Raw genomic sequence first — 27,573 nt, forward strand, 5'->3', positions numbered from 1 at the left:
GTTTAAGGGGAGTTGGAATGCCGGAAAATGGAAAAAATTCACATTTTCAGTTTTTAACCTTATAACTTAATTTGAAATTTTCTGCTTAAAATGGTGCAAAATTTGTTAAGAAATTCCAATTGGAAGTATTTTTATTTAATTTTTCAAAATTACATGTGCGCCCAGCAAAGTTACCCATCTTGTGATTTGTACACATTTAAATCTTCGCATTTCCGAAAACATTACATATAGAAGGCTGTGGATTTCACTCTTCAGTTGTAGAATCTTTGATCCTTCCATAGGTACCATTGTTTTTACGACTAGCTGTGTTTATTGTTCAGTTTTTGATCTGTGAGTGTTTGTTTTGAGCCTCGAGTTTAGTTTGTCGCTCATTTGGAGTTTGTTATCTGTCTTGTTTTGACTTTCAGTGGTGAGTGCGTAGTTTCTACGATGCCTAGGAGTGCATCATTATTTAAAAAGCGAAAGTTTCGCGGTAATAGATTTACAAATAACGTTTGTTCAAGTGATTCTGCTTCAGCACCTGTTGATGCTGGTGAAAGTTCTGACGTTTGTACAGCTGAGATGTGTGAAGGAGACACGCCCACCAGTGCATCAAAAAAGAAGTTATCAAACTGTGCAAGTGAAATTACAGATGAAGCTTCTAATGAACAATATGTTTTAGTCGACTTTCCTGTTTTTACTGAGTTTATGAAGAAATGTTTGTGTTGTAATCTTTGTGGAGGTTCTTTTGATATGAACATAACAAAATCTATAGGACTTTCCTGCAAAATTGCTATAGTTTGTGCCAGTTGTGAAAATGAGACCTGTTTTTGGAGCTCTAAAACATGCAGTAGCAATTTGTTTGAGAGTAATATCAGGCTAATGTATGCAATGAGAGCAATTGGTAAAGGACATACTGCTGCTCAAACATTTTGTGCCATAATGAATCTTCCACCTCCACCTGCTAAAATTGACAATTACACTGAAGTGATAGGAGATGCTGTTCAGTCTGTAGCAGATTTATCAATGAAAGCTGCTGCCAGTGAAGCAAAATATATAAATGAAGGAAACCCAGATATCCCTGTTGCTTTTGATGGAACCTGGCAGAAAAGGGGTCACACATCCAAAAATGCTGTTGCTACTGTTACTAGTGTGGACAGCGGTAAAGTTTTGGACTATGAAGTGCTCACTAAACATTGTTACCATTGTGCATCTGGTAAGATAGAAGCAGCTCACATATGTAGCAAGAATTATGAAGGTACGAGTGGAGGCATGGAGGCTGCCGCTGCTGTGAAAATGTTTAGCAGATCAGAAAAAGAACGGGGAGTATTTTACACAAAATTCCTTGGAGATGGGGACTCCAAGGCATACAAAAGTGTTACAGAATCCATGCCATATGTCAATAAGACAATAACTAAACTAGAATGTGTCGGTCATGTTCAGAAACGAATGGGCACTCGTCTAAGGAAACTGAAACAGAATCTGAAGGACAAAATTTTGTCAGATGGTAAAACCATTAGAGGTCGCCTGTCAGATAAAATTATAAATGAATTACAACAATACTATGGTATGGCAATAAGAAATAATGCAAATAATTTGCAGGAAATGAGACAAGCTGTATGGGCCACATATTTACATCGATCATCAACTGATGATAATCCTCAACATTTTGCTTGTCCAGATGGTCCTCAGTCATGGTGCAATTATAGAAAATCTCAAGCTACTGGGGATCCTTATCACCATAAAAATTATATTCCATTGGCTGTTATGGAAGTAATTAAACCAATATATAGAGACTTGGGGCATCCTGATCTTCTGCGAAAATGTCTTCATGGTTGTACCCAGAATCAAAACGAGTCGTTCAACAACCTCATTTGGACTCGTGTACCTAAGAATGTATTTGTTGGGATAAAAACATTGAAATGGGGAGTCAGTGATGCTGTTATTTCATTCAATGATGGTCATATGGGTAGGCTAAAGGTCATGGCAAGGCTCGGCATTGCTCCTGGTATCAACACCATCAGAGGTCTTCAGCTTCTGGACAGCGTGCGAGTAAGGAAGGCTCAGTATGCAGCTGAATTTAATACAAAAAAAGCAAGGGCAGCAAGGAGAAGAAAGCTTCTAGGTGAAGAAGAAGAACTAGAAGATGACCCTGATTACTCTGCTGGACACTTTTGATAATAGAATAAAAGGTATTTGTGAATTTTCATAATAAATTACTTTAATCGCATTTTCTGGCATTTGACATTTTTAGTGTTACATGTACCTTTATCTCATAAACCACTCAACCAACAACATTCAAATTTTCAGAAATGCTGCAAAACAGTTCAAAGAGGCCACTGAACTAGAATCATGACAAGAACTGGCTTATTCTCTGAACTAGGGAAGTTTATGTTATACTTTTTCCAATAAAAAATGGCTTAATGGTAAAAAATTCATAAATACTATACCAACAAAAAGAAAACATTGGTTCTAGTTCAGTGGGCTCACAATATATGCTGAAAACCTCTGCCAGAATTTCAAAGTTCTGAAGATAATAGTTCCAAAGAAAAAGGTACACAAAGTTAGCAAATTTAACATTGGCGAGATAGGGCATTCCAACTCCCCTTAACCGCAGACCCGCTAACCTCATTTCTGAAAATGTTGAGTTTCCAACATGTAAAATTCTGTCACAACAAGAGAGGGAAGAATGTATTAGGGAGATGAAGAAACAGGGGCATACGAGAAAGCAGACACATGATGGTAAAGGTAGATTTTGTAAGTTTGAGGTAGGAGATCTTGTGTTGGTAAAAACCAAAGAGAAATCTAAAGTGTTGACATCTGAGAAAGAAATTTTTCTGTATTTACATTGGACCATTCGAAATTCTAGAAATTCCACATCCTAATGCATACAGGTTTGTGTATTCTAAATTAAGAAGTTGTTTGGATTATGCAATATCACTTAACTGAAAGCATATAGACATGATCCAGAAGTATCTGATTTTTGTTTGTTCTTTTTCCATTGTCATGAATGTACCGTGTAAGAGGATGTAATTTTTCAAGTTCTTCCTTATCCATTGACAGGGTTTAAATCTATCTGTAGATTTATAAGACTATGTAAATGTATTTTGTTTATCATGAATTCAGTATGTAAGATAATGTGATTTTTTAGATTCTGTCTTATCTACTGATTGAGTTTAAATCTATAATACACTATACAATTATGTTCTGTAACAAGTTCGTGCTTTAGAATTTGATACATGTATGACATAATACTAAATTAGTGTAACCTTTTACAATTTTGAAATGGGACAATGTTCATAATTTGTACTGCAAAAATTAGGAATAGTAGCTTAGTATATCTGTGTGCATCACCTTGTTAGTTCATTTTTTATTGCATTTAGCTCTGTTTATTAATGTTTCTTATTTGAACACTTTACTTTTACCTGACAAATACCACATAATTTAATTTGAAAAATTTATAGGAAGAGCGTATCTTGCGTGACGTAAAAAAGGTACTGAACAGCATATTTAGTTTAGTAGTGGTTCAGGATTTGATGTGAATGCTAGACAGGCTGCATGATGCACAACTTCAGACCTGTCATGGGGTCCACACAAACACCACTGAACGACGGGACCATTCCAGGGCATAGATAGACTCCTGAATGGACACTATACCAGTGGATGGCGAGAGTAGCACTGGTCGAAAGCTTGCAGGCTGCTCAAGAAGAAATGACTTGCCAGAGCACGAGAGGATGTGCTCAAGACACGAGATATAGCCCCCTCAGGGGCTCAGCATTCATTTGCTGAGTACGGGCTTGGCAAGCCCAGGGTCCTGAGCTAGGGACTGGTCAGCGCCGCCAGTCTCTCACCGTAACCCCCGGACATGCTTCAGTGACCACCGCATGGCGCGGCGGTGGAATGTTGTGTGCTGCGGGGGAATGGTAATCTTTGCTTGACTGCCTGGATTGCGAGGAAGGTAAACCTCTATAAAAACCCCTCAATCTTATGGTGTGCTGCACGCCTATAAGATGCATGGCTGTTGGGGTGGAACAGTCGCAAGCGGGCAAACTCTGGGGCACCTGCCGCACCCCAGTTGTATAAGGCTTACCTAGGCACGCGGGGCTCTGTCTAGGTGGACTTTTAGTTCCCTAGCTGCTCGTGGGACCGAGATGGAACCCTCGAACTTCTATTCTTCTCCTGCCAGCGGAAAGGGTGGACTGCTGGTGGGTTCTAACACCCAATCCAACAAGAGGGCTCGTGTAGCCAGTCCTCCTGATTCAGTTACTCATAACAGAATGCAAACTGCTTCGCAGAATGTGTTTCTCATAATTAAAAGAATATCCAGAAGGGCCTAAAAGGTATTGCTGGCACATTAAAGTCTGTAAAGCACTTGCGAAATGGCACCTTGTTGGTTGAAACATCTAGCTTCCAGAAGTCCAGAACCTTCAGAAGTCACAATTTCTTGTGGATTTTGCGATAGAGACTGAATTTCACAACACCTTGAACTACATCAAGGGTGTTGTGACTTGCAGAGATCTCGTTGACATTCCCCAAGATGAACTGAAGGCTGAATGGTCCCGGGAAGGAATTGTCGACGTGCAACACATTATGAAACGGGTGGATGGTGCTCTCATAAAGACTGACTCATTTATCCTTACATTTAACAGCACCAAATTGCCAGAGCATGTGAAGGCAGGTTTCCTACGTCTCAGTGTACGGCCTTATTACCCCAACCCCATGCGGTGTTTTAAATGCCAACACTTCGGACACACTACTCTCAGCTGTAGAGGGGAAGCCACTTGTGGGAATTGTGGTAAAGCTGCCCATGAGGGAGTTGGCTGCTCCTCTCCTCCCAAGTGTGTCAACTGCTCTGGGGATCACCCTGTGGAGTAGGGAATGCAGAGTTTTCCTTGAGGAACGGAAGATCCACGAACTAAAAACTACAAAACGCATCCCGTATGGTGAGGCAAAGAAAATATACAAGTCCATGAAGCCGCCCACGTTTGCTGCTTCCTTTTCTTCCATTCTCAAACAACCAGTCTTGAAAACCGATGCCGCTACACAAACGGAGGTTGCTACTGTCAGCACTAGCACCTGCGCTTGTCAATGTATGTGTGCTGCTGCCGTTCCTGTGAAGCCTGCTGCTCCCCCCTCAGCCTTCTGACCAGGCCGTGGTAGCTGACATCATGGAACTTGCTGCCCCTTCCCGGGTCCAGTCTTGTGCACTGCCGAGTGCTGCTACACCCCCTACTGCTTCTGAGGTTTTGGATCCAATGCCACCTCAGGCCAGAAAATCTAAACCAAAGCCAAAGGTAAAGACTCACCCACTGAAGGAGACTGAAGTTATACAGTCTGCTGATGTGGATGTCATTCTCTCTGACGTCTCTCTCGACTCCTCTTCAGAGGCGATGGAGGTTGATGTCAGACTGGGGCAATCATCTCACCCCAAAACTGAGACTCCACCTGTTGTGGGCTCTCCTCCCCGAGAGAAAGTGAGAATGAAGGTACTCCCACCCTGATAGATGGCTCCCATTATACAGTGGAACATGAATGGATTCCGGGCACATGTGGAGTAACTGAACCTCCTAGCATGGCAACACCCCCTGTGCTTGTGTTTACAGGAAATGCATTTAAAGCCATCTGATGCTCCTGTACTAAGGGGCTATACGTCATATCGCAAAGATTACCTGACTGGAGAAAGGGCCAAAGGCGGAGTAGCTGTGTCTGTCAATAATGACCACCACTCCTCTGCTCTCCTCCTGGATACTGACCTGCAAGCAGTTGCAGTTGAAATTCATTCACCTCGGAGGCTTACCATTTGCTCCCTTTATTTACCTCCTCTGGATGCAATGACCTTAGACGCTCTCACAGATCGTATCGACCAACTCCCCTGCCCATTTCTCCTCCTGGGAGACTTCAATGCCCATCATGTCCTGCGGGGCTCCACTTCTCTTTGCGCTCGAGGTCGAATTTTGGAGAGCCTCCTAACATCTCAAGTGTTGTGCATCCTCAACACAGGTACTCCGACTCATTTCTCTACTGCTACAGGGTCATTCTCAGCCATTGACCTATCTTTCTGCTCTCCAACCCTCACCGACTGTTCACTGGGAGGTCACTGACAACCTTCATTCCAGCAATCACTTCCCTATCCGCATTCATCTCCTGGATGGCGTATTGCTGGAGCAGTGGCCACCATCGTGGATGATTGGCAGGGCTAACTGGACACTGTTCACTCGGTTGGCTGTCTTTGACCGCCACAATAACGTACAGGAATGGGTGGATCACATCACGCTTGTGGTCCATCATGCTGCTAACCTGTCCATACCACAGTCTTCTGGCACTCTTAAGCGGCGCCTTGTGCCTTGGTGGACAGAAGAGTGCCGTTCAGCCGTCCGGGACAGGCGTGCGGCTCTTTGCCGATTTAAATGCCGCCCAACAGCGGTCAATCTTACCGCCTTTCGAATCGTGAGAGCCAGGGCACGCCGTGTCATTAAAGAGAGCAAGAAAAGGTCATGGCAGGAGTTCCTGGACTCCATCAACCATTCCACTTGTTCCACAAAAGTATGGGAAGCCATCCAGAGGATTTCCGGTAAACGTAGCCGTTTACCAATAGCTGCTGTCCTGAACCAGGGATGCCTCCAAACGACACCCAGAGCCATTGCTCGGACGCTGGCAGAGCATTTTGCACAAAGTACTGCCACTGCAAATCAGAATCCAGCGTTTCGTCGCTACTGTGCGACTGTCGAAAGAGCGACCTTGGACTTTTAGTCTAACAGTTCTGAGGCCTACAATTCCCCTTTCTCCATGTGGGAACTTTAATCAGCACTTACTGAGACTTCTGACATTGCACCAGGTTACGACCGCATCCGGTACTCCATGCTTCGGCATCTGCCAGTGGCGTCAAAGGAAATCCTCCTCAAATGTTTTAATCTCATATGGCAGACAGGAGTGTTCCCCACCTCGTGGAGGGAGGCAATCCTCATCCCTCTCCTCAAACCAGGAAAGGACCGCACATGTCCCGGCAGTTATCATAGTATCGCCTTGACAAGCTGTGTCGAAAAGACCCTGGAACGGATGGTTAACCATCGTCTGGTCTGGCTGTTAGAGACCAGACAGCTCCTTAGCCGCTTTCAGTGTGGATTCCGAAAATTTCGGTCCACGGTTTGTAATGGATCTGGGAGATGTTATTTTTTTTTACTGTATTTGGCGATACCAAAATTGTAAATGTTTTCTTATATTTTTTGTCAGAATATTTTTTATTATAATTTGCCGTAGTATATGTTAATTTACCTATATTTTTGAGAGTGGAAGCATACTGATTACTATTAGTAAATGTGTCTAAGAATAGCAAAGAGACTGATTACAAGTGGAAGCTCGTGTGTTATGTAAAATATCTTTGACACTGGAGTCGTCTTTGACTATAGTCAGTCGGCAGCTAACTCTTGGTGTGTGTTGACGGAAGAACAATGTGAAGGTTGCCGTCAAAAATAATTTTGAATTATGTTACTATTATTTTTGTATTAACTAAAAAGAAGAAACTACATTTGAAGAAACTGTATTTGAAACACCAAAATGAGAGAAACACGTTGAACCACGTCAATTCTGCAACCAACAAAGATGCATTGTGGAATCATACTTAGACAACTGAAGCCACGACTAATATCGCCGTGTAAACGTCTAACGGAAAAGGTACTGTCACGAAATATGGCAAATTTAAGTAAATAAAAAATAGTGAGCATATTTTCAACTTGTGTCGTAGCCGGGAAAACATATTTCAACTGGGGACTGTAGCCGAGATGCCGTATTTCAGGTTGACAACCTGACCCTCCTAGAGGTGGCTATTCAGCAGGCTTTTCTCCGTCAGCATCACTGTATCGGTATCTTCTTTGATATCAGTAAGGCATCTGATATTACTTGGAGACACTGTATTCTTGCACAACTGCATCAATGGGGCTTTTGTGGCCGCCTCCCGATTTTCATTCGGTCTTTCCTGTCTCAGCGGTTTTTTCGGACCCGCGTTTGGTAACACACTGTCTGATCGCTTTGAGCAACAGAACGGTGTCCCCCAGGGCAGTGTTTTAAGCGTTACCCTCTCTGCCATAGCCATCAACAGTATAACGTCTACAGTGAGGAGTCCAGTACAGTGCTCCTTATTTGTGGACGACTTTGCTGTTTTCTGTTCCTCCTCCAGTGTTGCAACCGTGAGCCATCAGTTGCAGCTAACAGTGCAGCGGTTAAAGGAGTGGGCTGCAAAGACGGGTTTTCGGTTTTCTGCTGATAAGTGTGTGTGTGCATTTTAATTGTTCTCGCCGTCTTTTTACTTTGCCTGCCTTGCATATGGGGAATACTGTCCTACATTTTAGAGACACAGTGCGGTTTCTGGGCCTAATTTTTGACTCCAGGTTGTCATGGCTACCACACCTACGTGACTTGAAAGCCAGAACGCTGAAGGCACTGAACATCCTCAGGTGCCTCAGCCACAGGTCTTGGGGCGTGGACAGGGCACGTCTCCTTCAGTTTTATGGAGCTTTTGTGCGTTCACGGTTGGACTATGGGTGCACAGTATATGGGTCAGCGAGGCCATCTTATTTGCGGATCCTTGACGCTGTTCACCATGCTGGGATTCGACTGGCCACGGGTGCTTATCGGACCAGTCCCGTACCCAGCCTCAGTGCTGAGTCTGGCCAACCACCAGTTACCATCCGGCGGCAGCTCCTGCTGGTACGCCAGGCTTGTAAGTTTCTTGCAGCTCCCAGCTCGCCTGCTCACCGTCTTGTTTCCCATCCACTTCTGGACCGCCTTTTTTCCCGCCGTGCCCGGGCTACGTTGCCGTTTGGGATCCGTGTGCAACATGTACTAGAGTCCCTCGGTGTAGAGTCTGTACAACCCCAAATCCAAGGTTTTAACCGCCTGCCACCCTGGTTACTGAAGAGGCCCGGAGTGATTTTAGATTTATTGCAGTACAAGAGATATTGCACTCCTGCCACCGTTTTTAATGCAGCATTTTCTACCATTTTATCTGAGCACCACGACTATGTAGCCGCTTTTACGGATGGGTCGAAACAAGGGGATTCTGTTGGTTGCCCAGTTGTTTTTCCGGATCGTGTCCTCAAGGTCCGACTGCCTCAGACTTTTACTGTCTTTGATGCAGAATTGTTTGCAATCTTGCGGGCACTGGAGCACACGAGACATTCTTCCTCTCCTAAATTTCTTGTCTGTTCCGATTCACTCAGTGCCCTTCACTCATTGCAACGTTTGTATCCGGCAGACAAAATTGTCCAGATCATCCAGGATGCCCTCCTCTGACTACAGCGACTGGGGAGGGTTGTAGCTTTCTGCTGGGTTCCGGGGCATGTCGGCATTGCTGGGAATGAAAGGGCAGATCTCGCAGCCAAGGAGGCGTGTCTCGATCCACAAGTATCTCAGTGTGCTATCCCCTTGCACGCACTCACCTCGCTGTTGAGCTCACGGGTCAAGCGTCGGTGGGAGGATGAGTGGCTGGAAGTGACTGACAATAAGCTCCGTATAGCAAGCCCACAACGCGTGTGTGGTGTACTTCCTTTCAGCCCCATCGACGGGACGAGGTTCTCCTCACTCGGCTTCGAATAGGCCACAGCCGTATGACGCATGGCTTCCTTCTCCGGCGAGAGGACCCTCCAATGTGTGGTGCTTGTGGCGTCCAGGTCACTGTGCGCCACGTTTTATTGGATTGCGTTTTATTTTCTGACCAGCGGGTCGCGGCTGACTTGCCAGCGGACCTACCATCTCTTTTAGGCAACACTCGGACGAATGTGGCTAAAGTTTTAAAGTTCTGTGCCCTGTCAAATGTTTTTACAAAGATTTTAGGGAGAGGATTTTAATTTGCTCACTGTGTGACAAGGTCGCCCATATTTTATGTAAGTGGCCAGCCAATAACAATTTCCTGTGACATTTTTGTTGCTATGTTTCCCCTTTCCTTAGGTTTTACTTTCTTATGTAGCATTTTCCTTCTTTTCCTGCTTTCTTTGAGTGTGTGCTTTAGTTTTCTCAGGTCTGTCCACATTCGTTCCTTTTAATGTGTGCCAGGGTGCTGATGACCTCGATGTTGAGCACCCATAAGCCCCAACACACCACCACCACCACCACCACCACCACCACGAGATATGGCCGCCAGCTCTGCAGTTAAAACACTGCAGCCCTCTGGCAAGGAGTGTTGTTCAGTATGTCCTCCATGAACATACTCAAAGCCTACATGACCATCAGCCATCGGTGTAACCAGTTTATGGCTCCGGCGCATGTTGAGAATCTAGAGAAAGTGACAGTGGAGAGCTGCAGGGTTAACAGAATCCTTAGGGCTATGCAAAAGGTCCAGAAGAATCTGCAGCCTAGGTGCCCACCATACAGATGTACGTGAATGGACCTAGAGGAGAGGTGGTAAAGAGAGACTCCAGTTCAGACAGAAGGGACTGGACACAAACCGCAATCGTAATCGTAATCATCGACCTGGGCCGCGATGCAGTAGATGAAATGACGCAATTGGAAAAGGAGACAGTAATTCGGATGCGCAGGAGAACTACAAATATGTGCAACATAACTGGCAAGCAGTTGTGCACACCTCACCTTCAATGGAGGGACTCCGGCCTCCACCAGGACACTGGTCACTGGACTCTTTCTAAAAGCTCCCATTGCTAGGCGAACACCACAGTCGTGCACTGGGTCGAGCAACACAACACAGAGCATCGCCGAATTGTAAACCAGACTCTCATAGTCTAAGCGGAATTGTACAATCACTCTTGTAGAGCTGCAGCAGCGTAAAGCAATCTGCACCCCAGTTGGTGTTGCAAAGGCAGCAGAGGGCATTGAGGTGCACCCACCACTTCCGCTGAAGTTGACGAAGGTGAGGCACCCAAGTGAACTGGGCGTCAAAAACCAGTCCTAAGAATTGATATGTCTCCACTACAGTGAGTGGATAGTCACTAAAGCAAATTTCTGGTTCTGGATGAATGGAGCAACGCCGACATAAATGCAACTTCGCAGCTGAAAACTGGTAGCTGTGGGCTAGAGCCCATGACTGCACCTTGTGAATGGCTCCCTTTAGGCACCACTCAGCAGCACCAGTACTCGAGGAGCAGTACGAAGTGCAGAAGTCATCTACATATGGAGAAGGTGAGACTGATGGCCCTACAGATGGTGCTAGACCGTTAATAGCCACTAAAAATACAGAGATACTCAATAAAGAGCCCTGTGCAATGCTATTCTCCTGAAAATGGGGCATCCATGGGAGGCACAGAAAGTAGAGCGACAGGAAGTTTTGGATCAAAATAGGGAGCGAGCCTCAGAGACGCCCTTCCTACAATGTGGCAAGGATCTGATGTCGGCAGGTTGTGTCGTATGCTTTACGTAAGTAAAAAAAGATGGCAACCAGGTGTTGGCATCTGGAAAAGGCTATTTGGATGGCAGACTTGACGGACACAAGATTATCAGTGGTACAGCGACCCTGGCCGAAGCCGCCCTGACAGAGCCAGTAAGCCACATGACTCCAGGACCCGACCCAACCCACACGCTGACACACCATACATTCCAGCAGCTTACAGAGAATGTTGATGAGGCTGATGCGTCAATTGCTATCCACATCAAGCGGATTTTTACCAGGTTTTAGCACCAGAATGATGGTACTCTTCCGCCATTGCGATGGAAAGATGCCATCCCAACAGACCCGGTTGAAGATGATGAGATGTTGCTTGTAGTCAGACGAGAGATGTTTAATCATCTGACTGTGTATCCGATCCGGCAAAGGAGCTGTGTCGGGGCAATGTACAAGTGCACTGAGGCGCTCCCACTCTGTAAATGGTAAATGGGGCGTTGTAGGGTTCACCGTGGTGTGTAGTGAACAAGAGGACTTTCCTTTCCACCCGCTGTTTGAGGGTGCGAAAGGCTGGGGTGCAGTTCTCCGACGCAGAGGCTTGAGCACCGTGCTCAGCAAAGTGCTCGGCAATCACGTTTGCATCGGTAGATAACACACCATTTATGTTAATGGCGGGGACACCTGTTGAGGTTTGGTACCCAAAAAGACCTCAGATCTTTGCCCAGACTCGGGAATGTGACTTATGACAACCAATGAACATGTACCTCTGCCAACACTCCTGTTTCTGTCGTTTTATAAGCAAGCGAATGCAGGCAAGGAGCTGCTTAAAGGGTATTAGGTGCTCTAGGAAAGGGTGCTGCTTAGGTCGCTGTAGAGCTCGTCTATGCTCTGTAATTGCCTGAGCGACTTCCGGCGACCACCAAGAGACTGTCTTTCACCGGGAGCACCCTAGAGAACGAGGGATCTCATTTTCCACTGCAGAAATTATCGTTGCGTTGTAGTGACTTGCTCAATCACCACGTGGGGGAGATTCAACATTCACAGCAGAGGTGAAGACTACCCAGTCTGCCTTGTTTAAAGCCCATCTGGGTAGGCGTCCGTGGCAGGGGTGGAGGGGGGGGGGGGAGTGACAGGAAGATGGGGAAGTAGTCAATACCACACAGGTTGTCATGTGCTCTCCAGTGGATGGATGGAAAAAAGCCAGGACTGCAAACCGAGAGATAAATGGCTGAATATGTGTCATGTGCCACACTAGAATGTGTGGGGGCACCTGTATTTAAGAGGCAGAGGTTGAGCTGCGACAGTTAAATTTCGATCTCCCTATCTCGGCCAGTAAGCATGGCGCCACCCCACAAGGGGTTATGTGAGTTAAAATCTCGCAAAAGTAGGAAAGGTTTAGGGAGTTGATCAATCAGTGCAGCCAACACATTCACGGGGACTGCACCATCTGGATAAAGATATACACTGCAGACAGTTATTTCCTGTGTCGTCCTTATCCTGACAGCCACAGCTTCAAGAGGGAATGAAGGGGCACAGGTTATCTAAATACTCAGTTCATGACAGACGCAAACTCCACCTGACACTATTATAGGCGCTATTGTTCCTGTAATACCCATTATAGCCGCGAAGGGCAGGGGTCCGCGTAGCTGGGAACCAGATTTACTCCCGGAGGGCAATGCAGAAGGCAGGTGTAAAGCTTAACAGTTGCCGTAGCTCAGCCAGGTGGTGGAAAAAACTGCAGCAATTCCACTGGAGGATTAAATGATCTTGAGACTGGGAAAGCCTGAAACACTCAATGAGGCATCTACGCCTCAGGATCACCTGCTGCCACCAGATGATTAACTGTGCAATCGACATCCATTATGTCTGAGGGCCCAGTGAGATCTAGGTACTCAGCGGACGTCAGAATCTCCACTTCATCCTCAGACACAGAGCTTGTCGATAGTGGAGGTGTGGGTGCCACCGAAGTGCCTTGGTTCTTGGGGGTCTGTTTTTATGTTTCTCTCACTGCTTCTTAGGTTTGCCCAGCTGGGAGGGCTTCACTGATTTAGTCTCAGGGACTGAGGAGGACTGAAGACCTATGACCCCAAGGGATCCCTTCCTGGCAAGAGGAGCCAAAGATGACTGACACTTCTCCAGCTGAGACGTGGGGACTGATGTCCATCATGGTTGGACCAGGGAGGGGGTAGGGGGGAGGGGGGGTTGCTCCTGAAGTAGTTTGTGCAGAAGCAACAGGGTGGGAAGTGCCCTCCACCATCAAGGGGGCAGGTGGAGTCTGATGGGTCTGAGTGTGAACTGTACGTGGCAGAGTGGAAGACGGTAGAACCGTTGTCTTAGAGGTGGTGTAGGTTGACATCATATGCACAGGATCTACATCTACATGATTACTCTGCAATTCACATTTAAATGCTTGGCAGAGGGTTCATTGAACCACAATCATACCATCTCTACCATACCACTCCCGAACAGCGCATGGGAAAAACAAACACCTAAACCATTCTGTTCGAGCTCTGATTTCCCTTATTTTATTTTGATGATCATTCCTACCTATGTAGGTTTGGCTGAACAAAATATTTTCGCATTCGGAAGAGAAAGTTGCTGACTGAAATTTCGTAAACAGATCTCGCCGCGACGAAAAAAGTCTTTGCTTTAATGATTTACATCCCAACTCGTGTATCATATCTGCCACACTCTCTCCCCTATTACATGATAATACAAAACGAGCTGCCCTTTTTTTGCACCCTTTCGATGTCCTCCATGAATCCCACCTGGTAAGGATCCCACATCGCACAGCAATATTCTAACAGAGGACGAACAAGTGTAGTGTAAGCTGTCTCTTTAGTGGACTTGTTGCATCTTTTAAGTGTCCTGCCAATGAAAAGGAACTTTTGGCTCACCTTCCCCACAATATTATCTATGTGGTCTTTCCAACTGAAGTTGTTGGTAATTTTAACACCCAGGTACTTAGTTGAATTGACAGCCTTGAGAATTTTACTATTTATAGAGTAATCGAATTCCAACGGATTTCTTTTGCAACTCGTGTGGATCACCTCACACTTTTCGTTATTTAGTGTCAACTGCCACCTGCCACACCATACAGCAATCTTTTCTAAATCACATTGCAACTGATACTGGTCTTCAGATGACCTTACTAGATGGTAAATTACAGCATCATCTGCGAACAACCTAAGAGAACTGCTCAGATTGTCACCCAGGTCATTTATATAGATCAGGAACAGCAGAGGTCCCAGGACACTTCCCTGGGGAACACCTGATATCACTTCAGTTTTACTCGATGATTTGCCATCTCTTACTACTAACACCCCCCCCCCCCCCCCATGAACCATGGACCTTGCCGTTGGTGGGGAGGCTTGCGTGCCTCAGCGATACAGATAGCTGTACCGTAGGTACAACCACAACGGAGGGGTATCTGTTGGGAGGCCAGACAAACGTGTGGTTCCTGAAGAGGGGCAGCAGCCTTTTCAGTAGTTGCAGGGGCAACAGTCTGGATGATTGACTGATCTGGCCTTGTAACAATAACCAAAACGGCCTTGCTGTGCTGGTACAGCGAACGGCTTAAAGCAAGGGAAAACTACAGCCGTAATTTTTCCCCGAGGGCATGCAGCTTTACTGTATGATTAAATGATGATGGCGTCCTCTTGGGTAAAATATTCCGGAGGTAAAATAGTCCCCCATTCGGATCTCCGGGCGGGGACTACTCAAGAGGATGTCGTTATCAGGAGAAAGAAAACTGGCGTTCTACGGATCGGAGAGTGGAATGTCAGATCCCTTAGTCGGGCAGGTAGGTTAGAAAATTTAAAAAGGGAAATGGATAGGTTAAAGTTAGATATAGTGGGAATTAGTGAAGTTCGGTGGCAGGAGGAACAAGACTTCTGGTCAGGTGACTACAGGGTTATAAACACAAAGTCAAATAGGGGTAATGCAGGAGTAGGTTTAATAATGAATAGGAAAATAGGAATACGGGTAAGCTACTACAAACAGCACAGTGAACACATTATTGTGGCCAAGATAGATACGAAGCCCACACCTACTACAGTAGTACAAGTTTATATGCCAACTAGCTCTGCAGATGAAGAAATTGAAGAAATGTATGATGAAATAAAAGAAATTATTCAGATAGTGAAGGGAGACAAAAATTTAATAGTCATGGGTGACTGGAATTCGAGTGTAGGAAAGGGCGAGAAGGAAACATAGGTGAATATGGATTGGGGCTAAGAAATGAAACAGGAAGCCGCCTGGTAGAATTTTGCACAGAGCATAACTTCATCATAGCTAACACTTGGTTTAAGAATCATGATAGAAGGTTGTATACATGGAAGAACCCTGGAGATACTAAAAGGTATCAGATAGATTATATAATGGTAAGACAGAGATTTAGGAACCAGGTTTTAAATTTTAAGACATTTCCAGAGGCAGATGTGGACTCTGACCACAATCTATTGGTTATGACCTGTAGATTAAAACTGAAGAAACTGCAAAAAGGTGGGAATTTAAGGAGATGGGACCTGGATAAACTGAAAGAACCAGAGGTTGTACAGAGTTTCAGGGAGAGCATAAGGGAACAATTGACAGGAATGGGGGAAAGAAATACAGTAGAAGAAGAATGGGTAGCTTTGAGGGATGAAGTAGTGAAGGCAGCAGAGGATCAAGTAGGTAAAAAGACGAGGGCTAGTAGAAATCCCTGGGTAACTGAAGAAATATTGAATTTAATTGATGAAAGGAGAAAATATAAAAATGCAGTAAATGAAGCAGGCAAAAAGGAATACAAACGTCTCAAAATGAGATCGACAGGAAGTGCAAAATGGCTAAGCAGGGATGGCTAGAGGACAAATGTAAGGATGTAGAGGCTTATCTCACGAGGGGTAAGATAGATACTGCCTACAGGAAAATTAGAGAGACCTTTGGAGATAAGAGAACCACTTGTATGAACATCAAGAGCTCAAATGGAAACCCAGTTCTAAGCAAAGAAGGGAAAGCAGAAAGGTGGAAGGAGTATATAGAGGGTCTATACAAGGGCGATGTACTTTAGGACAATATTATGGAAAAGGAAGAGGATGTAGATGAAGATGAAATGGGAGATACGATACTGCGTGAAGAGTTTGACAGAGCACTGAAAGACCTGAGTCGAAACAAGGCCCCCGGAGTAGACAACATTCCAGTAGAACTACTGACGGCCTTGGGAGAGCCAGTCCTGACAAAACTCTACCATCTGGTGAGCAAGATGTATGAAACAGGTGAAATACCCTCAGACTTCAAGAAGAATATAATAATTCCAATCCCAAAGAAAGCAGGTGTTGACAGATGTGAAAATTACCGAACAATCAGTTTAATAAGCCACAGCTGCAAAATACTAACACGAATTCTTTACAGACGAATGGAAAAACTAGTAGACGCCGACCTTGGGGAAGATCAGTTTGGATTCCGTAGAAATACTGGAACACGTGAGGCAATACTGACCTTACGACTTATCTTAGAAGAAAGATTAAGGAAAGGCAAACCTACGTTTCTAGCATTTGTAGACTTAGAGAAAGCTTTTGACAATGTTGACTGGAATACTCTCTTTCAAATTCTAAAGGTGGCAGGGGTAAAATACAGGGAGCGAAAGGCTATTTACAATTTGTACAGAAACCAGATGGCAGTTATAAGAGTCGAGGGACATGAAAGGGAAGCAGTGGTTGGGAAGGGAGTAAGACAGGGTTGTAGCCTCTCCCCGATGTTATTCAATCTGTATATTGAGCAAGCAGTAAAGGAAACAAAAGAAAAATTCAGAGTAGGTATTAAAATCCATGGAGAAGAAATAAAAACTTTGAGGTTCGCCGATGACATTGTAATTCTGTCAGAGACAGCAAAGGACTTAGACGAGCAGTTTAACGGAATGGATGGTGTCTTGAAGGGAGGATATAAGATGAACATCAACAAAAGCAAAACGAGGATAATGGAATGCAGTCGAATTAAGTCGGGTGATGCTGAGGGTATTAGATTAGGAAATGAGACACTTAAAGTAGTTAAGGAGTTTTGCTATTTGGGGAGCAAAATAACTGATGATGGTCGAAGTAGAGAGGATATAAAATGTAGACTGGCAATGGCAAGGAAAGCATTTCTGAAGAAGAGAAATTTGTTAACATCGAAAATAGATTTAAGTGTCAGGAAGTCATTTCTGAAAGTATTTGTATGGAGTGTAGCCATGTATGGAAGTGAAACATGGACGGTAAATAGTTTGGACAAGACGAGAATAGAAGCTTTTGAAATGTGGTGCTACAGAAGAATGCTGAAGATTAGATGGGTAGATCACATGACTAATGAGGAAGTATTGAATAGGATTGGGGAGAAGAGAAGTTTGTGGCACAACTTGACCAGAAGAAGGGATCGGTTGGTAGGACATGTTCTGAGGCATCAAGGGATCACCAATTTAGTATTGGAAGGCAGCGTGGAGGGTAAAAATCGTAGGGGGGAGACCAAGAGATGAATACACTAAGCAGATTCAGAAGGATGTAGGTTGCAGTAGGTACTGGGAGATTAAGAAGCTTGCACAGGATAGAGTAGCATGGAGAGCTGCATCAAACCAGTCTCAGGACTGAAGACAACGACAACAACTACGAACTGCGACCTTCCTGACAGGAAATCACGAATCCAGTCGCACAACTGTGACGATACCCCATAGGTCTGCAGCTTGGGGATGTAGCCTCTCATATTTTCTCGGTGTAGGTCAGTCAGTCCAGGCTCTTGTATTCCATTATTTTTCTTTCTTTCTGGAGAATCCTGCACTGTGGCGACCAACACAAATGCTGCCCTCTGCAGTTGACACAGATGGGAGCCGTGGCACAGGGAGTATTGGGATGTGAAGAATGTCCACAATCTTGACAGGTGCCACTGGAAATACAATAGGAAGACATATGGCCAAACTTCCAGCACTTAAAGCAACGCCTCAGAGGGATATATGGCTTTACCTCACAGCGGTAGAATACCACCTTGAGCTTCTCATGTAATGTGTCACACTCTAAGGCGAAGATGAAGGCACGGGTGGCAACCTGATTAGCCCTCTGATGCCAGTGGATGTGCTGGATGAAATGGACACTTTGCCACTCTAAACTGGCGTGCAACTCATTGTCAGACTGCAAAAGAGTCATTGTGAAATGTAATCCCCTGGACCATATTTAAGGTCTTATGGAACATGATGGAAACAAATATCCCCAGTTTGACACAGGCAAGTAGTGCCCGTGACTGGGCAGAGGATGCTGTTTTGATCAAGACCAACACTGACCGCACTTTGGACAAGCCCTCCACCTCTCCAAACTTGTCCTCTAAATGCTCCACAAAAAACTGAGGTTTCATTGACAAGAAAGATTCCCCATTAATTCTCATACATACGAGGTACCGGAGTGAATAAGGTTCGATGCCATCCTTCTTAGCCTGGCGTTCCTCCCATGGTGCGGCCAGGGGGGTGGGGAAGGGGGGTCGATTTGAGGTCTTATTTCTTAGCAGTGAAGTTAAGACCTTGATCGCTTAGAGACTGCTGGTGTTTGACCACCAGTAAGAGATGACATATGCTTCATGATGTGTCCTCCACCCTGATGCCACCTACTCCGACAAGGCGCCCTCCCCACAGGCGCCACCCACCTGCAGCAAAGGCTACCAGGCAGGATGGCCATTGCCGGGAGTCCCGATGCCACAGAGTGACGAGCGTCTACTCCTTGGCATAGATGGAGATTTAACAGCACAGGCATCAGCAGAGCGATCCCTATGTGGTCAGGGAACTATAACCAACAGGTTACACAGCAACCCCACCACAACAGACTGGCTACCGTGCTGGATATCAGGTGCAAATGTTCCACTACCACACACTAGCCATTATCTGTAATAGTCGAACACCAGTAACACTATTATCGCATGGTATTACAGATTCTGAACACAATTATAATGAACACGAAAGTTATTGGCTGCAGATAACGCACTAGTTACTGCTGCATTAATTCATAACATGTAAAATAGGATACAGGAGGAATATTCGATATAGATCATCGGCTTTTGCTAGTGACATAGGAAACGTAAACTGCTACAAACTCTTTAAACAACATGGCAACTGTAGCTCAGCGGGGATGGTTTTTTTAAATGGTCTGTGCTACAGAACAGGCTATCACCACAACCAAATTTATTTTTTACTTTCACATTTGTTGGCTTTGCCAGCTCACAACCAAACTGTTACCTTTTAATCTAACCTGGACCTTACGCTAAGCTAAAGATCAGCACAACATATTTTGGTTTCACATTTGAGGGCTTCAACAACAGAACTGTGAATTCACGTACCAAATGGTGATGTCACAGCAGCCATTAACATTACATCAATGGTCAACTGCTGCAACATCTGCTTTGTAACAAAAACCATGTTAAATGCTACTCTCCCTTGTTAGATGATGCACCTGTCAATCAGTTACATTTTCCATACCTACATTTGTTATCTGCAAGTCACTATACAGTGAGCAGTGGAGGACAGTACTGTGTAACATGTCAATTTTTTGAAAGCCATCTCTTCTGTGGCTGAATCAGGCTTGCTCACAATTCTTCCCCTTCAGTCAGACACTATACTTATTTTACAGTCTCTGCCAGTCTATTTGTAACAAGACACTCTGAATACACCAATGTGGCAGGTCTCTAGTGCTTACTTTATCAACTGATCAATGTTATTTTAAAATAATTTCTAGAGCTAAAATGTTGCACAAGGCATGTTTCACTACAAATTTTCACCATAAAAGATATCAATATGAAAATGTGTTCACATGATCTGAGTAATTTATTATATAATGGAAAGTAATGTATCACTATTTTTGGTATTACGCCTATATGACTAACCAATTGTAATTTCAGCATATTCAAAGCAGCCTTCAATAGCACTTTTCTTTGGCCTTTTAATTTGTCATTTACAGACGTAGCCCTAATACTTTAAGTAGTAAAATACGGCAAGATTGGAAACACTATGGTAACTGTGTCTGGAAAATAAACGCTTTCATGGAAGTTAATAAACCAATCCTCTTCTACTTTTGCAAATAGGAAATTCCGTTACAGCATTTCAATATAATCCATTCTTTCAACTCAAGTTGACAATTTTCCGACCTTATTATTACACACACACAATTTGACATTCAAAAATAATGTTCAAATCATTGCGAAACTTACAACAACTTGCTCCGGCGTCCAAGTGTCTAAATTAACAGATTTCACTTTGGAAATGTGGACACCTAGGTTTCTGTGTATACCGGCGCATCTTATACACAGAAATATACCTAAATTCCATGACGCCCATCTCGGTCCTAAAATTGTTTGGAAAGAAATTTCAAATACATAGATTTCAGCTGTTAAATAAGTGGGATATAACGACATTAATATGTTAATTTTATGTTTTGTTACATCTTCAGAAACATCTAGCGATGCACTCACTCAAATAACATACAGAAATACCTTTAGCATCACAGTCAACACAATACTTATTGTCTTCATCTCTCAACATCTGTGCCAATAGAGCTTGACACCTATCTTGGATTTGTTTTTGGCGGTCTTTTTCTGCTTTAGAGGTCATATTTACTTCAGCTTTGCGCTGCCACGATTCTAAATCACGAAATTTACTTTCAAAACCACTTATTTGACGGGTCGCCCCCTTAACTGGAATATGGCGACAACCCACGTTTGCTGTCAGATGGGAAAAGTCAGTGATAGAAATTTCACTACTAGTCAGTCACAGATGCAATTGATCCATGCTTACAATCTCATGTAAAAAGCTGGTTTCAAGATACCACCCTTCTATCTTGTTTATTATGTTTATCGTTTTAAGCAATACAATCAACGCTAATAATTCTATATGTGTCCCTAGAACGTTTTACCTGTGAAGATTATTTTTTGCATGAAATTAATCGAAAAATATTATGATACCGTTTTTCTGGTAAATCTGTACGTGAATACGAACTTACAATGTACAAACTGTTGCGACCTTACCAATCATTTTGAAAATTTAGCTTTAGAATAAACTCATGACTGATTTAGTTTATTAATGATATTAAATTATTGAAGTTAATGTGGCGTATTTTTCTCATTTGTAATTTCTTGCCATTTGTCTTTTTGTATAGTTCCCTGCTTTGAATACGAGATAGGCCCCGATAAAAAAAAAAGTGTGCGAAACCTTCCAACGACATCATTTAACGGATTTGCAACAAAACAAGTAGTTCCTACGCATGCCGAGAGGTAGCAGTGTTTAAGTAAGTGTCATGTTGTTTCGGATTGTTTTGGCGAATTGGAAGGTGGTTTAACAATCAGTCATTGCTGTCAGCAGTACGGGGCCTGGTATTGTAATGACTAGAATTGTTTTTTTGTAATTGTTACCCAGTTTGTAAATTATTGCATTTATATTTCGTCTACAAGCATATGCTTAAAACAAAAGTATTGTTGGATTGACTATCTTATAATTGTCTGTTTACGTTCAACATATTTGAAGGAAGGAATTTTTGGAATAAACTGATGTTTATGTTGTCCTGTTTCGTGTTAAATGTATTAGACTCGTAGAATTTCCGTTTGTAACACTTAATCAGAATATTTCTAACTGAAATTTTCAGGTTAATTTTTATCCTCCAGAGTTCGAGTAAGTAAAGCCGAAAAATGTCGGACCAACAACAGTTTTTCCTTAAATGGAATGATTTCCAGTCGAATATGGTGTCATCATTTAAGCATCTTAGAGATGAGAAGAGCTTTACAGATGTTACTCTTGCGTGTGAAGGACAGACTTGTAAAGCCCATAAAATGGTTTTATCTGCGTGTAGTCCGTACTTCAAATCGTTATTGGAGGTAAATGTTATGTAATTTTTTAAAATTCTTTACGTAGGTCCATAGTGTATTCTGTAGATTACTTTTGTCTGCATTGATCATTAGACTACTTTTGTGTGTGTGTGTGTGTGTGTGTGTGTGTGTGTGTGTGTGTGTGTGTGTGCTTTAATCATGTTAAAGCATTTGTGTTTTATTACAATGCATGTTATCTACTACATGTGAATTTTGAAGTTAGGTGCCAGATGAATGAAAGCTTGTATTGTACTGCTAGACATAGTTATTTCTTCCCTTCATAGAACAGGCATAACAGGTATTTTATGAGCTAGTTATAGTGGCAAGAGCTCCTGCACTTAGCATAATATTAACAGACGTGGGAGTTACTTGGCACTTGCTATACACACGAATGTTCGAAATATCTCTTTGAGAAAGGAGAAAAAATACTAACAAATTTGCCATTAATGCTAACAACATGGAAGTAAGTGTGGAGATAGGCCTATGTAGTTAAACTTGACTTTTAACTGTCAAACTTACAGATGCCTATTTTCTATTTTTGTCGTTTCTCCAAATACGGGATCTAATAATGAAGAAAGGCTTTTTGCTGAAACATTTCCATTAAAATGTTGCTGACACTTGCAAACTAGATCATAGCAATTGTCCCACTCAGACTGTAAGATTAATTGTTAGTACTATTTAATTTGCTAATGACCGTAGTAGTTTTGCGCCTGTAACTATTTAATTCTCTTTGTCACTAGATGCCTATGGAAGGCTGTGTGTCTAGTTTCAAGCTTCTACTAGGTTTTAGTCTACAAAAACTACTTAAGTTACTAGCTGTCATTATTTCTTCTGAAAGAAGATATTCCGCAGTTTTGTTTACTCCTGTTACACCCATATTTTAGTCATTCATGTTTAGGCATTATATTATGCAACTGCTTTCACCATTTCTCCTCTTCCTCCTCCTCATATCTGACTAATGTCTGGTTTCGCTAAGCTTCGTTCACAAATTTGATGACTGTGTAATATTGGGCAATTATCTGTTTTCCATTTTTACATTTCATCCATGTCTGTTTTCTGTTAAGATCATCAAAAATTGATGTCAAAATTGATGTGCCGATGTAGGGTATTCAAACCATTTGACTATTCATTTAAAGAAGGTAGGTTCATTACAGTTGGGATATTTAGGAGTTGTTATAAAGGTAATTTGGATATTTCATTGCTGTTCATGTCTTCTAGTTGTGAAAAGATGGGAGATAATTTCGATGTGGAATTATTGTACATAGATTTGCTAAAAAATCTAGGATCTGGATGAGTGCTTTCCAGGCAGAATGGCTGTTTATAGATAATGGCTGGCATAAAATTCATTAAAAGATACAGGTTTTCAAAGAATATAGTATTAAAAGTCTGGAAGAAATCGAAAATAGTCTAGCATGCCCTGCTAATTGAAACAGGCCATCAAGTCAAATATTGCAGTTGCTTCTAGTTCTGCCTTTGTATGCTACTGGATATTCTCAAAAGGAACAGCAGACCTAAATGGGGATTGTAAATAAACTATCTCTCAATATCGAGAAGGTTTCAGAAGCAACAACTTCACCGAGAAAATCCTGCAAGGTGGTGAAGCTCATTCATGTATTAAAGACTCCTACATGATTAGCGACTTCCCTGGAGCAATTGGAGCTATTGACTGTGCTCGTATAATAACTGTCTCATAGTGGTTATAATGCAGAAGTGTTTCACAGTAGGTCGTCATGTCTGTTAACCCTAGGACACCCAAGCCTTTTTTTCTAACTTGGATGCCTAAAGGGGGGGGGGGGGGGGGTTCGGCAAGCCCACAGGTATTAAATAAGTTTACTGACGAAAAATTACAACTTTCAAAATGGTTTATGTATTTTAAATAAGGCATTGGTTTATAAATGTTGTTAATTGTTACAAATATTGGATTGAGTGAATAAAAAATTGACATATTGCAATACAAAATACAGATGTGTTCATATACAATAGACTACTCTGAGTCCTCAACTTCAAGGCAAGAGAAACACTTCACAATTTTTTCTGAATGTGTGTACACACATGTTTATGACACTGTCCACAATACTGTTTTGGTTTACTTAGATTGTTGTACTTCTGCTTCTTTGTTTTAGCTTTTCTTACACAAATATGGCACCGACCTTTCCCTGCAGGAGGCTGACATGCTTCCGTTGTCACTTCTTTGATTTTCTCTTTTAGAATAGTCTCCATTGATTGAACAATTTGGTTAGATTTCTAGCATTTGTAGACTTAGAGAAAGCTCTTGACAATGTTGACTGGAATACTCTCTTTCAAATTCTGAAGGCGGCAGGGGTAAAATACAGGGAGCGAAAGGCTATTTACAATTTGTACAGAAACCAGATGGCAGTTATAAGAGTCGAGGGACATGAAAGAGAAGCAGTGGTTGGGAAGGGAGTGAGACAGGGTTGTAGCCTCTCCCCGATGTTATTCAATCTGTATATTGAGCAAGCAGTAAAGGAAACAAAAGAAAAATTTGGAGTAGGTATTAAAATCCATGGAGAAGAAATAAAAACTTTGACGTTCGCCGATGATATTGTAATTCTGTCAGAGACAGCAAAGGACTTGGAAGAGCAGTTGAATGGAATGGATAGTGTCTTGAAAGGAGGATATAAGATGAACATCAACAAAAGCAAAACGAGGATAATGGAATGTAGTCGAATTAAGTCCGGTGATGCTGAGGGTATTAGAGTAGGAAATGAGACACTTAAAGTAGTAAAGGAGTTTTACTATTTGGGGAGCAAAATAACTGATGAGGAGGTATTGAATAGGATTGGGAAGAAGAGAAGTTTGTGGCACAACTTGACTAGAAGAAGGGATCGGTTGGTAGGACATGTCCTGAGGCATAAAGGGATCACAAATTTAGCATTGGAGGGCAGCGTGGAGGGTAAAACTCATAGAGGGAGACCAAGAGATGAATACACTAAGCAGATTCAGAAGGATGTAGGTTGCATTAGGTACTGGGAGATGGAGCTTCCACAGGATAGATTAGCACGGAGAGCTGCATCAAACCAGTCTCAGGACTGAAGACCACAACAACAACAACAACAACCCTCTTGCATTGGCATTTCTTTCTTCTGCCTGCAATGTCACTAGTTCCATCCCAGCTTGCAGAAGATAAAGTTTCCGTTTGTTGTTTCTTTTCATTCCATCTTGGATGTTGCTGGATGTATATGATGGTTGCATTGATAGCACAAATGTCGATGAGAGATTAAAACACGGATAGAGGCCCTCTCTTTGTTCCCCTCTTGCAGGTGTACATACGCACCCTTTGATCAATGGTATCAGTTCCACCTTTAGTGGAATTGTAATATGCATTTATCTCGGTGTTATTCTTCTCTTCTCCAACAGTGCCTTTATCTTGGTGCATTGTTGCCAAACATCAGTAAGTTTTTACTTGGTTTCGTTTTTGCTGTGTACAAAGTTACTGGAGGCCTATGTGTTGGGAACTGCACTAACTCGCTGCAAGGTTACAAGATAAATAACAGCTGACTGACATCAACAATCACTTCCTGTGAAAGCAAACAGATTGTTGTGAACATCAAGAATACCAACCCACAAGAAACTAACTTCAATGTTGTAGAGATGAGAAATACGAAATCCTACTAAGGGAAATTTTCTATAGCATGGAAGCCTAAGGGGAGCGGGGGGGGGGGGGGGGGGGGTTTGTTGGACCCATAATAAGTTTATTTATTTTTTCTTTCAAAGCAGGAATTTTCTATAAAATATATTGACACTGATGTTTCATAAAATAGCCAACAAACAATAACTCAAAGGGAATATGTAGTATGAAAATTACTTGGGCAAAAGCAGGGGACATAAAAAAATTGTGGGTTCAACGAACCCCCCCCCCCCCTTAGGATTCCTAGGGTTAAAGTGTAGACAGTTTACAATGCTGCCCTGCTAGTTAGAAATGTAGTAGCTCATTGGGCAGGGTCAGATCATGACATCTTTATCGAAACGAGAATAATTCAAGGTTATTTGTTAGAGGGTAATGGATACAGACATAACAATAACACTGTTCTTTCTAATGCTGTTCTTAAATCCAGGAAATCAAGGAGAAGAAAATTTCAATAGAGGGCACATTAATACCAGAAGCACTGTTGAATGATAGTATGTAGTTTGGAAAGGGGATTCCTGGCCTTATCATTGAGATAAAATACATGAGTAACAACACTGCTAATTGTTATAGTGGTTACTTGTATGTTTTACAACTTTGCTGTACAAACAAAGGAAGAAGAGAATTCAGAAGTTGATGAACTCTATCACTACCATTGAGAAGAAATGGTGAATTAATAGAAATAATTTACTGTTTGAGGAAACACATCTACATGGTGTTGCTGTTCCATGTGATGGACCTGCAGTTGCTAATGGAAACATAATACTCGAAAACACATTTCATTTAAGAAAAAGTGTAATAAAATGTGGTGAATACATAAACACGTAATGAAGTCTTAATGTATTGTAAACAAACTCTCACATTTTATTATATTCTGGTAGTAAATTAAGGGAAAGGGCTGTTTACATCAAGCTATAAACTTTTTGCTGGAAGATCCATGGACTGTCATGGTTTGACGTCCGCAGAAGAAACTATCTTTTGTTACAGTAATTTATTTTACTTACTTAAGTGTACTTGGGGAAAAAAACGAAGCAATATTAGACTGTCACTCGTCGGTAGCTATGAACAAAAAAGCAATATCAGTGACCCATAGAACAGTAATAAAAATAAACCCATTACTTGCAGAAAAATATTATTTTTAGTTTATTATTATAACCATTTTTCAAAAATGAACATAAAGATAATAGAACATCAGTTTTTGCATATGTTCACACTTCTGGTTAACTTTCAAATAAAGAAATTCACTTTACATTTGTATAACACAAAAGCTTTGTGTGTAGCACAGGTATCTTCAGCTTTTCTTTAGTGTGCTTCATTCTTACTGTTTCCCTTTTCATCCGTAGTGGCTCACAGTCTTCTTTGTGCTTTTTAAGAAGCAAATCTAATTCTTAGTTACATGTATTTCTTCTTGCTTCTGGCAGTTCCAGTATTTTTTCATGGGCTCTTGTAGCTGCAGGTTTTTTCCTACTAGGGAGGCCTATTTCTAGCTTTCTTCAGCCTCTCTTTTGTTGGTGTTGATGATGGACGTTCAGAAATTTTGTTACTGATATCAGCATGCTTCTTATTCTGTATGTACTGATACCTTATCTAAGGCAGCTTCCTCTGTAATCAAGACTGTGCATCCTGAGTATTGAAACCACATCATGTAATTGCTGATAACTATCAGATGCAAGTGTTGCGTAGGCAGAATTGCAGTCAACATAGTTGGGACATGGATTTACTGAATCATTGATTATATGCAGTAGCTGCAAAGATGTCTCACCTGCTGGTGGAGTTGTAGCAA

General features: G+C 42.6%; 1 protein-coding gene across 2 annotated transcripts in view; it reads right to left on the minus strand.

The window, feature by feature from the left end:
- Positions 1-21,037, minus strand: part of LOC126092618 (stromal membrane-associated protein 1) — a 179,252-nt gene extending 158,215 nt beyond the window's left edge. For both annotated transcript variants that reach the window (XM_049908333.1, XM_049908332.1), the window contains exons 1-2: positions 20,780-21,037; positions 20,498-20,631 (exon numbers count right to left, since the gene is read on the minus strand). In XM_049908333.1, the coding sequence (XP_049764290.1) occupies positions 20,498-20,631; positions 20,780-20,897 (252 nt within the window). In that variant the 5' untranslated portion in view covers positions 20,898-21,037. The remainder of the gene's footprint in view (positions 1-20,497; positions 20,632-20,779) is intronic.
- Positions 21,038-27,573: the final 6,536 nt, after the last annotated feature.

Source organism: Schistocerca cancellata, chromosome 7, assembly GCF_023864275.1.
Source record: "Schistocerca cancellata isolate TAMUIC-IGC-003103 chromosome 7, iqSchCanc2.1, whole genome shotgun sequence".
In the NCBI taxonomy this organism is placed as follows: domain Eukaryota; kingdom Metazoa; phylum Arthropoda; class Insecta; order Orthoptera; family Acrididae; genus Schistocerca; species Schistocerca cancellata.